General features: G+C 46.3%; 1 protein-coding gene across 4 annotated transcripts in view; it reads left to right on the top strand.

Moving 5' to 3' along the window:
• The window catches only part of nhsl1b (NHS-like 1b), a gene marked incomplete at its 5' end in the record, with an annotated part of 178540 nt that overhangs the window by 80984 nt on the left and 82977 nt on the right, over nt 1-14579 (top strand). Inside the window, 2 exons of one of the 4 annotated variants that reach the window (XM_084149687.1) lie at nt 2302-3376; nt 3490-3765. The exons of 1 other annotated variant lie outside the window; for it this stretch is intronic. In XM_084149687.1, coding sequence (XP_084005813.1) covers nt 3501-3765 — 265 coding nt within the window. Of the gene's footprint in view, nt 1-2301; nt 3377-3489; nt 3766-7381; nt 9972-14579 lie in introns of those variants that run through there. 2 more of the 4 variants (XM_084149691.1, XM_084149689.1) reach the window with 2 other exon arrangements.

Raw genomic sequence — 14579 nt, 5'->3', positions numbered from 1 at the left:
GGTCTCTCACAACCACGGGGTATGAGTGTGTATGTGGTTTAAGAGAAGTATGTTTGTGTACTTATACCAGCCTAAGTTCCTGTCCTTTCCCTCTGTTTTTCTCCTCCCTCCGTTTCTCTCCTCTCCTCTTCCCTCCACCTCTCAGCTGTCCCTGTGGTGTGTATGTGTGGAATGTTCTGACCGGGCCAGAGAGAGGGAGTAGGGCTTCACAACAACATGTTGGGGGTCACCAGCTAGCATTCCTCTCCTCTAGCATTCCTCTGCCAATCATCATAACACCCCCCTGATGGTGCATATGTTTACATTCAGGACCCACCAACATGATTCTACTCTATAACGTAGCTGCTAGCCTCTGGAAGCTGACCCACTGACTGAGACGGATATTCAATATTGATACTTTTTATGTGCTAATATATTTCCTCCACTCTCCTGGTTCATAATTTGTTTTAAGCTGTCACTGTTCAGTGCTCTTTAAAATTATATATGGGTGGGGGGTTTCAGTTGTGATTTTGGGGAATGCGTGTTTGGGGAAGGGGGTCAGGGGTTGATGCAGGAATAAAGTTGACCTTTATACGCCGACCTTTCACCTCCCTTGGGGGTCAAACAGCACTTTGCTTAAAACAGCTCTCTGTGTTTTAGAGGTGAAATCAATACTCCTCAACAGTCTCTCAGCCTATTCACGAACAATTCAGTCTGCATCACTTAACCTATAGGACGCATAGGCTCAACACAGCGATCCCAAAGCTAATTTTGAGCCGATTGAATCTCCTTTTCACAGTGCTCTGGGCTCAGCTGCTCTGGACTAGTGGACACTAATAAAGTGTTTGTGGTTCACTCCCATTCAGAAATAGGCTAGGTTTCTACGAGTAGAATAGGTTTGTATCAACTTCCACAGGCCTGTGTATTTCTTTAGTATGCATCGGTACGCTTTCAAGACACCCATCTTTTATCCTTCCATCCCTTCATCCCAGCGCTGTGGGAGAGCAGGGCTGGTTAATTATTAAAGTAGTGTGACTGTGTGACTGGCCTTTGGTTTCACCGACGGGGACAAAGGTCCACACACACTCAGCGAGCAGTGTGTTTCCGTGTGTGTATGTGTGACTGACTGTGTGTGTGTTATAACACCAGCTTGTGTAGCTTGTGTGTGTGTGTTGGCCAGAGAGTTTTTGCTAGTGTTTTACCAGGTAAACCAGGACACAGTCAAGTAGCACGCAGCAACCTGCCAGAGATTAGTTGTCCCAGTCAGTCAATGTGTGTACACCAGAAGTGCTGGCACCATTGATTTTGTCACTGTGGGAAAATGAAAAGGGGGGGCTAGGACAGAGGGGAGGAGGGGTAACATAACGTGGCGTTATCCGTCTCTCTGAGAGTAAGTACAGGGTAGGCAGGGACAACCCAACACTGGAGTTGCATGGAGAAGACACCCCACAGGGGTTGGTGGAGGTGTGTGTGTTTGTGTGTCCTAGGAGGGCGGTACCGCAGTGAAGGGTGTGACTGGGGGATTCAGTTACTCCATGGAGGGGAGAACAAACCCGCCTCTCCCTTCTCCTGGGAGCTCATTGTGGTGTTGGAGGAACAGTGTGGGGACCTTGGAGGGAGAAGAAGGGCCCTTGAACCGCCTCATACACACCTCAGCTCCGTGGTTTGTTTGTGTTCCCACCTTGGTAGTCAAACAACACAAACCACTGGGAGGTGTGGCTTTCCCACCCATGTGTGACCACAAACAACCTTCCATGATGCCTCTTTCTACTTGTCAGCTTACACTAATATACTGTAAAGACAGACCACTGTGGATAGTGTTTAGAAATGATGCTATGTCAGCCAGGCTATGCCAGGCTATGTCAAGCTATGTCAGGCTGTCAAGCTTCAAAATGCACCTGTTGTTTTTCTGTACCTTCTCTGTTTCTGGTTTGTGGCTTTAGGGAACTGCTCTGCACACTGTCTGTTCAACCTGTTTGGTTGATGGTAGACTGTGTGTTTCTGTGAGCTACATGGCCTAGTCTGTCTCTAGACTCTAGACCTCAGGGGACAACACAGAGAGAGAGGGAGGGAGAGAACTAGAAAGAGGAGAGCGGTGGATGAAAGGAGTGGAGAGGTGGAGAGGTGGAGAGCCTGAGCCCTCCCTCCAGCCCCTGTGGTTGCCATGCCGGCGAGCGAGGGGAGGGGCACAGATCAGAGATCAAAGAGGAGCGAGGGAGGGAAAGAAGGAGAGAGGGATGGGCCTTCTCGTGTTTCAGCTGAGCGGCTGGGGTTGGGTGTAATTCTAACCCCACAAACACAACGTCCCAGCCTTTCAGAACACACACAGTACATACACAGAAGGACTACCAGTGGAGCAGAACTTCTAGATGACCCTTGCCGTCTCACACAGTAACTCCAGACAGTTCGCCTAGCTAGCCTGTGTCCACGCTTTCTCTCTCTCTGTTTGTGTGGGCAGCAGGTGAGTGAATCCCTCTGTCTGTCTGTCTGTCTGTCTGTCTGTCTCGCTCCCTCCTTTTTCTCTCTCTCTCACTGGCCATGTGGGAGTAGAACAGATAAGAGGTCTCAACGGTCGCAACTGTTCTTCGATATCTCTCTCTCCACCTGAGCTACTCTCTCCATGCCTGATGAATGTAAATATAGCAGACCGAGATGCCAAGGAGGGTGTTGACACCACACACACCTTCTCATTGTGCCAACCCTGACCTGGAGAAGAAGAGGAGGAGGAAGAACGAGTGACTACACACAATCCTCTGGAACCCACATGCAGTGACATCACTTCTGGCAGACTACACACACAGAGTGGCGTGAGTCAGTGTATGACGTGCGACAGAAGGTCTCTGTGAGTGTTTGTGTGTTAAACCAAATCAGCCTGGGACCTGGGTATGGAATGGAGGACGCTGAAACGGCATAACCCTTCGTCTGCTGGCTGTCAGTCTGAGTGTCAGCTGGTATACACAGATAAACTGAAACACTAATAAACCGCTGGAGGACCGTTGGTTTGTTGTTGTGATTTAAACCCAAACGTGACCAGGAAGTCTCGCCCTGCCCTGTTACACCCCAGAGGAATACCTCCGTCTTTACCGGCGTTTGTGTGGGTGTGTGTGTGTGTGTGTGTGTGCTGGAGAGCAGGAGCAGGGATTTTCCAGATCGCTGGATTGCCTAATTGCCACTTTGGATTTGGGAAGCGCGCCCTGGATTTTGAAACACAAAGGTCGAGAGGAAGAGAGGAGTTTATCTGGTTTGGCTCAATGATAGAAGGATGAAATGAAGGAGAGAATTTGTTGAGACTGTCTGGGTCAGAGTTATGATTGGGAACAGTGACTCTGGAGCTACTGGAGAAGAAGACAGCAGGACCAAACTGTCATGTCAAATGATCTTTTACTATCACATATAGGTAAATTCACTTTGAATTGGATTGTTCCTTCAACAGCTCGACTTTGGACGTGGGACTTTTGATTCAGTCTCTCTATTTTTGGTTATTTTCTAAGTATTTTTTTTGTCTGCCAGAGTGAGTGAGGATGAGGAGGGACAGGAGTTCGGGGTCATTCCGTAAGGTTCGTAAGGAGAAGCCGGAGGGTCTCTCCAGAGCTCTGAGCTGGCTGAGTGTGTCCTCTCTATCTAGACAGACCCGACGCATCTTCCGCAGCCAGTCAGAGCTGAACACACACTCCCACACACACTCCCACACACACTCCCGCTCACACTCACACCTGCACCCAGGGGAGGCAGAGGAGGAGGATGATGAAGACTGGGTGTATGAGCCGCAGCATCGCACAAGAACAGGTGAGACCTGAAGGGTGGCAAACCATTCGCCATGTTGGCACCAAAATCTGATTGGCAGGACATGACTGGTCTTAAATATCATGGTGGAAACCTATCCAGTCCTTTCACATATCAGTGGCCACTGGCCAACATCCCCAGTCTGTTTGGATGTAGTCTGCATCTCTCTACTTTGACTCTGCCTCATTTGAATGGATATCCATTGTCTCCCTCTGCCTTCCTCTGTACTAGCATCAGGAAGTGAGGGAGAGAGTTGTTCACATGTGGAGACAGAGCGAGAAGTGGGTCACTGTCTTCTTACGGCCCATTATTGCCTGTCTCTTTGCCACAGGGAGTCAAAGTGCACTGTGTGGGTGGGTGGGTTGGTTCTTCTATCCTTGTGGGGACCAAAAGTCCCCACAAGGATAGTAAAACAAGGACAAATCTCCCTTGTGGGGACATTTCCCACATTCCCATGAGGAAAAAAGCTATTTTAAGCTTAGAGGTTAGGTTTACAATTAAGGTTAGGGTTAGAATTAGGGTAAGTGGTTAGGTTTAGGGTTAGGAGTTAGATTTAGGGTTAGGGTTACAGGTTAGGGGTAGGTATTTCCATTCAAAATAGGATTTTGAATGGAAATACATTTTAGTTCCCTACGAGGATAGAAGAACAAAACATGTGTGTGTGTGACCGTAAAGTGACTTTCCGGAAGTGGGTGATGTCATGGGCTGGTGATGTCATAGCCTGGTGGTGATCTGAGCGCGTGGTTCTATGCCAGGGAGGGAGAGCGGGTGAAAGAGAGAGGGAGACTGTGTTTGTGAGAGTGTAACAGTGTTTTCCATATTATTGAGTAGAGAGACAAAGAGCACAGGCTAGTTCTACATTGTAGAATATTGATATTATTGTCTCATTCATATTTATCAATATGTTATTGATTTGTTATGTCAGAGAAGAAGTTTTCTGGGGTGAGGTAAGCATGACATCTATTTATATTTCTACCAGTGTAGTTTATCCTGATTGACAATATTATCATTTCATTAGCTTCCTCAGTGGCACAGGTACTGTTGCACTGCGTACGTGTGAGTGTGCGTGCGTGAGGTCAATGTTGTCAGTGAGCCATTGGGTACATTGGTTGTGTAACTCAACTCTTGCCATCAACTGCTGATGGAAAAACACCAGCACTGCACTATTGTGTTAATGTACACCAGCCACCATTAACACTGACCTGATCAGGGCATCCCAAAATACTGGCATGGCCTTCGGTTAACTCTTCGACCAGACAGACGTTGTCCGTAGGTAGAGACATTTTTCTACTTACCTCGTAGGGTAAGAGTTGAATAACCCTGCCCTAGATGGCTATGGGGGGTTTTCAGAGTGTGAATCGGATGACATCAGTCCGGGGCAGCCTAAAGCCCCGGCTTTGGATTCGGTGGGGGAGAGTGAACCATTGGTGGTTAATGCGCCTTTGATGGAGCTGTGTCATAGGGCGGCAGATCACCTGGGGGTGGATTGGTTGTCTTCTCCCCCGCAGCTGAGTTCCTCCAGGTTTGGGGGAAGGTATTTACCTCCTGTCCCTGCAGCGGCGAAGTGTCGCTTACCTCTGTTTAAAGATTTTGCAGATTAACTAAAGGCGACCTGGGATTCCCCTCATTCAGCCGAGCTGGTGCTACCAGGTTATGGCGAGTTTGTGAATGTAGAGGGTATGGAGGATGGACGCGTGGATTGTTTGCACACCGCCGATGGATGGAAAGCTGGCGAGTTACTTAGCTCCAGAGGCTAACAAGGGGGCTAATCCTAGCAAGGTGCTTCTGAATAAATCAGCTGGACAGGTTGAGAATGTACCAGGTTGAGGGTGTGGCGGCTCGGTCGTTGAATGGGGTCACAATGCTGCAGATGTATCATATCGATTTGCTGAAGGAGCTGAATAAGACAGTGGAGGCGGGGAAGCCAGTTTCAGAGCTTCTCGACGAAATTTGTGCTACGGCTGATTTTTGTGCTGCGTCTGTCCCGCTGTACTATCCTGGCTGTGCAGAAAAGTATGGGGGCGACAGTGGTGGCTCAGCGCCACCTCTGTTTCAGGCCACCATGGAGGGGGTCTGTTGTTGATAGTGGTGGCTCCCCGTTGGCCCAGACAACCTTGCTTCCCAGAGATCATCTGTCTGTTGGGCGGGGACCTGTGGAGGGTTCTGTGTCATTGGGATCTATTGTCCCAGACGCACAGGAGAGTTTGGCACCCACGACCGCAGATATGGGATCTGTGGGTTTGGCCCCTGAAAGGTTGAATTTGAGGGCTAGGGGTTTTACCCTCGAACCTGATTACGACTATACAGACAGCGTGTGCTCCCTCTACAAGAGGGTTATATACATGTAAGTGGCGCGTGTTTGAGGGTTTGTGTCAGGTTTAAGGAGTTTCTCCTTTTCAGAGCTCTTTGGTGGACATTTTGATGTTCTTGCAAGAGGTTTTTGAGCAGAGCATTTCTTTTCCCACAATGAAGGTTTATATGACAGCCATCTCGGCGTGTCATGTAGGGATTGACTGTTCTACCCCGGGGTCTCATCCTCAGGTGGTGCGGTTCCTGAAAGGCGTGCGTTGGCTCAGACCCGTGTCTAAGCCTTTGGCACCAACCTGGGACCTGGCGCTGGTCCTGGACGCTCTGTGTGAGCCTCCGTTTGAACCATTGGAGTCTGTGGCCCTGAAGGTTCTTTCCTACAAGACGGCCCTGCTCATGGCTTTGGCGTCAGCCAAGCACTTTGGGGATCTCCATGCACTATCAGTACACCCTTCCTGTTTGGAGTTTGTGCCTGAAGACTCCAAAGCGATGTTACGTCCTAATGCAGCTTTTGCTCCCAAGGTTATGCCCATGTCTTACAGGTCCCCGGGTTTCGAGCTTTTCCCTTTCTCACCTCCTCGCTGCAGCACAGATATCACCAATCGTCATGCCTCTGAACAATGCCCAAGAAGCCACCACACGCCTAGTGGAGTGAGCACGCACACCGCTTGGCAAACCTTGTCCTTTGCTGTCATATGCTAGGGAGATCCAATGAGAAAGACGCTGTTTAGAAAGTGTCCTAGCCCGAGCTGGGTTAGCGAAACAGACAAAAAGCTGGTCACAAACACCTCCTCCATGTCCAGTATACGCTATACGCACATATAGGGATGGGGACAAGGATATCTGCGTTTGTGACCAGCTTTTTGTCTGTTTCGCTAACCCAGCTTGGGGTAGGGCGCTTTCTAAGCAGCGTCTTTCTCATTGGATCTCCCTGGCATATGACAGCAAAAGACAAGGTTTGCCAAGAGGTGTACGTGCTCACTCCACTAGGCGTGTGGTGGCTTCTTGGGCATTGTTCAGGGGCATGACGATTGATGATATCTATGCTGCAGCGAGTTGGGTTCCCCACATACCTTTGTGATGTTTTATCGCTTGGATGTAACTGCTCCCAGTGTGGCTCATAGTGCTCTTATGGCTGGGTCCGGGAGTGGGTGTTAGGCAGCGTGCAGGTTGCGCATTTATCCGGGTTACCACAGTTCCCTGTGGGTTTGAGCCTTGGGTTGCCTTGGGGTGCAGCAGCGCTTAAGAAAGTGTGCATTATCAGGGATACCACAGTGTCCTGTGGGTTTGAGAGTTGGGCTGCCGTGGTTCATTGACTTTGTTCGATTCTATGCAGCGCGCGTGTGCGCTTTACAAAGTCACGACAGGTGTTCTGTTGTTTTGGACTTGCGGTTCCTTGTACAAGTTCTGACATTTCAGGCTCGCAAGAAGGTATTGTTCTTGGAACCGTGGGGTGTATGGACTTGGGCTGCAGTGGCAGCATGTCAGTTCGCATAGCCAAGTTGCAGCAGGTTTGGTTCCCTATATGGGGCTCTGATAGTTCAGGCCTCATGAGGCTCTGACAGTTCAGGCTTCTCGGGGAAGTATTAGGGAAAAAGGTGGCTTCTGTAACCCCTTTTTGGAGCTGGTGGAACTTGTGTGTGCTTGTGCTGCCGTGGGCCTCTTAGTTTGGTACCCTCTGAGCTGGCTTGTGGCGTGATTGTATGTCCCCATAGTATGTTATACCGAGTGACCGACTAAAGGGGAACGTACGGTTATGAATACAACTACTGTTCCCTGAAGGAGGGAACGAGGTATAACATATTTAGGCCCCGCGCCGTCAGGGGATTTGAGCTTGCTGAAGAGCGGTACTGAAGAGCCTCCTTCAGGGACCAGTAGTTATATTCATAACTGTACGTTTCGCAAGACATTGTTAACTAGCGTTAGCACAATGACTAGAAGTCATTAACAGCTATAGACTTCCAGTCATTGCGCTAACGCTAGTTAACTATTGCGCTAACGCTAGTTAGAAACTTCCTTCAAACTGCATGCAGAGACATAAAAATGGTATCCATGAGTTCCATCTGACTCTACGTAACTCGAAAAGTGGCTTAATTGCCACAATCTCGCACTATCCGTTTAAAAGCACGTCTCGACAGAAAAAAAAGAAAAGAAAAAGAGCGTATCTTTCAGTCAGAATAAGTGTATTTATTTTAACATCTGGCAGTGACTCCAGCCTGCCTGCCAGACCAGTTAAAGCCCCATAGGCGGCCACGCACTGTGCCTGTGTGTGTATATATAGCTCCTAATGACTGGCTCTGGGCTGCTGTTTGCAAAGCAGCAATTACAGCGCGGTCGCCACCGGTGATCGGTTGGATGTTTTCCTTGGTTGCCATGGCAGCGGTAGGAGGTGGTGCAGACAGTTGAGCGGAGAGTTCTGGTGCTGTTCTGTGTGATCTCCCTATTGTGAACTCACTCAGCCAATCAGAGCCAGAGAGACACACCCTTGTTATCATTGGATGCACTAGAGAAGGATGGATGAACTAAAACTCAGAATAATGAAAGGAGCCTAGCTATATCCAGGACACATTATGCAGAACTCTTATCTATGCTATTGGTTTTTATTGTTACACATTATAACACATGGCCCAATGTTTTGCACATACTTTCTTACTTAAACATAGGTTGAGAGCACTGATAAGTCAGCTGTTTTTCCAAATAGGATAGAAATGACCAAGTGGCATTACGCCAGGGGCCTGTAGGTGGTGACAGTGAGCTGATAGTGTTGTCCCATATACTTTCAGCTCATCTCTTATCTGTCCATTAGGCCTAACTCTTCACTGTCCCCCATCCAGTCCCCATCACTATCCTTATCACTGTCCTTATCACTCCCTTAGCCACCATGTTCCCACTCTCACTGGGCATGGACAAATCAATCTCCTCAATAATTTACTGGGCTTCACTAATGAATCAATCAAGGACCGGACATGTTCAGTAGAGAGGGATCTTGTACAGAAGGATTGGACAATATCTGTCTGGTGCATCATCCTGGGAGGGACCAAGCCAGAATAAGGACAAGACCAGTCCCATAGCTTCACTGTGTTAGTCAGTCAAATCTCCTTTTCATTTTAGCCAGCCAGTAATATGAGTTTTCTATGTAAATCGTAATATGGGTTTTACAGTACCATGTTAGCCGCTAGGCTAATATGGGATTTGCAATTGTGTCAATGTTTGGGTTTACCAATCTGAATGAACCGTGATAAGGGACAGCACAGCACATTAACCCAAATAAACGATGTATTAAACCAGCAAACAGACAGGGGACATGCCAAACCAGAATTGGGTCCTACCATGTTATGAAAGGTTATTAGTGAGATATGTATGGTTTATGAAAGGTCTTTAGGTTCATATTCTATGTTGGAGTGATCTGCTGTAACTCCTGAGAGGCTTGAGATGATGCCCTCATAACTGTCTCTTAGGTTTGGACAGACAAGCATATGTGCGCACACACACACACATACAGTACACGTGCACACACACATTTTGGGGTCTATGGTCCAAGCCCAGTTGTCCTGTAATTCCAGATTACCAGAACTCAGCAATAGTGAGACAACATTGGCCCACTACTCCTGGCCTAGGTCTGATGTTACAAGACTGAGCTGTCATTAAGAGATAGACGTGTGCCATCTGCCACTGTGGCTCGTGACCTAGGACCAAACACACACACAGTCACAGTGCAATTTGATAAGGCTTTCGTCTTCTGAATAAATTAGAACGGGGATATCATATGCCGTATTGTATTATATTACTGATGCTGGCTGAGTATATTGTCTTTAATGATCTCTCTCCCTCCCTCTCTCTCTCGCTCTCTTTCTGCCTCTTCTATGTGCTGATAATGATGACTGACTGGGGATCATATTCAGGTAAGTCAACCCTCTCAGTTTTAACCTCCTTTTAACCTCTCCAGCAGATCCTGGATCGGTCCTATGTGACATTTCAAAGCCCTAAGCCCCCGATGGATCCCACAGACCATGATGGCTCAACTGTTATCTGCCATTTAAGAGCATTACTCCCATTTGAACCAAACTGAAGCTTTCCCCTGAGCCATTTGCTAGAATTACACTCAACTTACGTAACAGGACACCTTTTCATAATCATAACTCCACATCTTATTGTCTGTTCCCTGGCATCCTCTTACCTTGGTATTATGTGATGTATCCATGCACGCCATGACTCGGACCTGAAAGAGGATCATCAACATTGTGATAAAGGGGATAGGGGAATAGGCTTATGTTTGGTATTTGGAATTTTATTAGGATCCCCATTAGCTGTTGCAAAAGCAGCAGCTACTCTTCCTAGGGTCCAAACAAAACATGAAACATGACATAATACAGAACATTAATAGACAAGAACCGCTCAAGGACAGAACTACATACATTAAAAATGGCACACATAGCCTACATATCAATAAATACACACAAAATATCTAGGTCAAATAGGGGAGAGGCGTTGTGCCGTGAGGTGTTGCTTTATCTGTTTTTTTTAAACCAGGTTTGCTGTCAATATGTGATGGAAGGGAGTTCCATGCAATAATGACTCTATATAATACTGTACGCTTTCTTTAATTTGTTCTGGATTTGGGGACTGTGAAAAGACCCCTAGTGGCATGTCTGGTGGGGTAAGTGTGTGTGTCAGAGCTGTGTGGAAGTTAACAATGCAAACAATTTGGAATTTACAGCACATTAATGTTTCTTATAAAACGAAGTGATGCAGTCAGTCTCACCTCAACTCTTAACCAAGAGAATCTGGTATGCATAGTATTTATATTAGCCCTCTGATTACAGTGAAGAGCAAGACGTGCCATTCTGGGCCAGCTGCAGCTTAACTAGGTCTGGCTTTGTATCACTTGATCACATGACTGGACAATAACCAAGATAAGACAAAACTAGAGACTGTAGGACTTGCTTTTTGGAGTGTGGTGTCAAAAAAGCAGGGCATCTCCTTTTTATGGACATACCTCTCCCCTTATTTACAACCAATGAATCTACAGTGAGGGAAAAAAGTATTTGATCCCTTGCTGATTTTGTACGTTTGCCCACTGACAAAGACATGATCAGTGTATAATTTTAATTGTAGGTTTATTTGAACAGTGAGAGACAGAATAACAACAAAAAAATCCAGAAAAATACATTTCAAAAATGTTATCAATTGATTTGCATTTTAATGAGGGAAATAAGTATTTGACCCCTCTGCAAAACATGACTTAGTACTTGGTGGCAAAACCCTTGTTGGCAATCACAGAGGTCAGACATTTCTTGTAGTTGGCCACCAGGTTTGCACACATATCAGGAGGGATTTTGTCCCACTCCTCTTTGCAGATCTTCTCCAAGTCATTAAGGTTTCGAGGCTGACGTTTGGCAACTCGAACCTTCAGCTCCCTCCACAGATTTTCTATGGGATTAAGGTCTGGAGACTGGCTAGGCCACTCCAGGACCTTAATGTGCTTCTTCTTGAGCCACTCCTTTGTTGCCTTGGCCGTGTGTTTTGGGTCATTGTCATGCTGGAATACCCATCCACGACCCATTTTCAATGCCCTGGCTGAGGGAAGGAGGTTCTCACCCAAGATTTGACGGTACATGGCCCCGTCCATCGTCCCTTTGATGCGGTGAAGTTGTCCTGTCCCCTTAGCAGAAAAACACCCCCAAAGCATAATGTTTCCACCTCCATGTTTGATGGTGGCTCTGTCGTAGCCGGCCGCGACCGGGAGACCCATGGGGCGGCGCACAATTGGCCCAGCGTCGTCCAGCGAAGGGGAGGGAATGGCCGGCAAGGATGTAGCTCAGTTGGTAGAGCATGGCGTTTGCAATGCCAGGGTTGTGGGTTCGATTCCCACGGGGGGCCAGTATGAAAAATAAAATAATGTATGCACTCACTAACTGTAAGTCGCTCTGGATAAGAGCGTCTGCTAAATGACTAAAATGTAAATGTAATGTAAAATGTGTTCTTGGGGTCATAGGCAGCATTCCTCCTCCTTCAAACACGGTGAGTTGAGTTGATGCCAACGAGCTCCATTTTGTTCTCATCTGACCACGTCACTTTCACCCAGTTCTCCTCTGAATCATTCAGATGTTCATTGGTAAACTTCAGACGGGCATGTATATGTGCTTTCTTGAGCAGTGGGACCTTGCGGGCGCTGCAGGATTTCAGTCCTTCACGGCGTAGTGTGTTACCAATTGTTTTCTTGGTGACTATGGTCCCAGCTGCCTGGAAATCATTGACAAGATCCTCCCGTGTAGTTCTGGGCTGATTCCTCACCGTTCTCATGATCATTGCAACTCCACGAAGTGAGATCTTGCATGTAGCCCCAGGCCGAGGGAGATTTGACAATTATTTTGTGTTTCTTCCATTTGTGAATAATCGCACCAACTGTTGTCACCTTCTCATCAAGCTGCTTGGCGATGGTCTTGTAGCCCATTCCAGCCTTGTGTAGGTCTACAATCTTGTCCCTGACATCCTTGGAGAGCTCTTTGGTTTTGGCCACGGTGGAGAGTTTGGAATCTGATTGATTGATTGCTTCTGTGGACAGGTGTCTTTTATACAGGTAACAAACTGAGATTAGGTGCACTCCCTTTAAGAGTGTGCTCCTAATCTCAGCTCGTTACCTGTATAAAAGACACCTGGGAGCCAGAAATCTTTCTGATTGAGAGGGGGTCAAATACTTATTTCCCTCATTAAAATGCAAATAAATTTATAACATTTTTGACATGCGTTTTTCTGGATTATTTTGTTGTTATTCTGTCTCTCACTGTTCAAATAAACCTACAATTAAAATGATAGACTGATCATTTCTTTGTCAGTGGGCAAACGTACAAAATCAGCAGGGGATCAAATACTTTTTTCCCTCACTGTATATGTTTTGCCCATGACCGTTTACAATCTAAGGTAACACCAAGTAATTTAGTCTCCTCAACTTGTTCAACAGCCACACCATTCATTACCAGATTCAGCTGTGGTCTAGAGCTTAGGGAATTATTTGTACCTAATACAATGCTCTTAGCTTTGTTCAGGACCAGTTTATTACATTCCAAAACTGACTTCAACTCCTTGTTAAGGATTTCAGTGACTTCATTAGCTTTGGCTGCTGACACATATATGGTTGAATCATCAGCATACATGGACACACAGTCTTTGTTTAATGCCAGTGGCAGGTCATTGGTAAAAATAGAAAAGGTTAGAGGGCCTAGAGAGCTTCCCTGCGGTACGCCAAACCCTAGATGTTTGACATTAGAGAAGCTTCCATTAAAGAAAACCATCTGAGTTCTATTAGATAGATGGCTCTGAATCCACGATATGGCAGAGGTTGAAAGCCATAAAACATATGTTTTCTCAACAACAGGTTATGGTCAATAATATCAAAGGCTGCAGCGAAATCTAACAGTACAGCTCCCACAATCTTCTTTCAACCAAACATGAGTACTTTTTGTCAGTGCAGTACAGTTGAAGTCGGAAGTTTACATACACCTTAGCCAAATACATTTAAGCTCAATTTTTCACAATTCCTGACGTTTAATCCTAGTAAAATTCCCTGTCTTAGGTCAGTTAGGATCACCACTTTATTTTAAGAATGTGAAATGTCAGAATAATAGTAGAGAGAATTATTTATTTCAGCTTTTATTTATTTCATCACATTCCCAGTGGGTCAGAAGTTTACATACACTCAATTAGTATTTGGGAGCATTGCCTTTAAATTGTTTAACTTGGGTCAAATGTTTCGGGTAGCCTTCCACAAGCTTCCCACAATAAATTGGGTGAATTTTGGCCCATTCCTCCGGACAGAGCTGGTGTAACTGAGTCAGGTTTGTAGGCCTCCTTGCTTGCACACGCTTTTTCAGTTCTGCCCACAAATGTTCTATAGGATTGAGGTCAGGGCTTTGTGATGGCCACTCCAATACCTTGACTTTGTTGTCCTTAAGCCATTTTGACACAACTTTGGAAGTATGCTTGGGGTCATTGTCCATTTGGAAGACCCATTTGCGACCAAGCTTTAACTTCCTGACTGATGTGTTGAGATGTTGCTTCAATACAGTTGGGGAAAAAAGTATTTAGTCAGCCACCAATTGTGCAAGTTCTCCCACTTAAAAAGATGAGAGAGGCCTGTAATTTTCATCATAGGTACACGTCAACTATGACAGACAAAATGATAAGAAAAAAAATCCAGAAAATCACATTGTAGGATTTTTTATGAATTTATTTGCAAATTATGGTGGAAAATAAGTATTTGGTCAATAACAAAAGTTTCTCAATACTTTGTTATATACCCTTTGTTGGCAATGACACAGGTCAAACGTTTTCTGTAAGTCTTCACAAGGTTTTCACACACTGTTGCTGGTATTTTGGCCCATTCCTCCATGCAGATCTCCTCTAGAGCAGTGATGTTTTGGGGCTGTCGCTGGGCAACACGGACTTTCAACTCCCTCCAAAGATTTTCTATGGGGTTGAGATCTGGAGACTGGCTAGGCCACTCCAGGACC

This window comes from Coregonus lavaretus, assembly GCF_964263955.1.
Source record: "Coregonus lavaretus genome assembly, chromosome: 31".
In the NCBI taxonomy this organism is placed as follows: Eukaryota; Metazoa; Chordata; class Actinopteri; order Salmoniformes; family Salmonidae; genus Coregonus; species Coregonus lavaretus.
The sequence above is the reverse complement of the archived record's forward strand: the minus strand, read 5'-3'. Positions and strand labels throughout refer to the sequence as shown.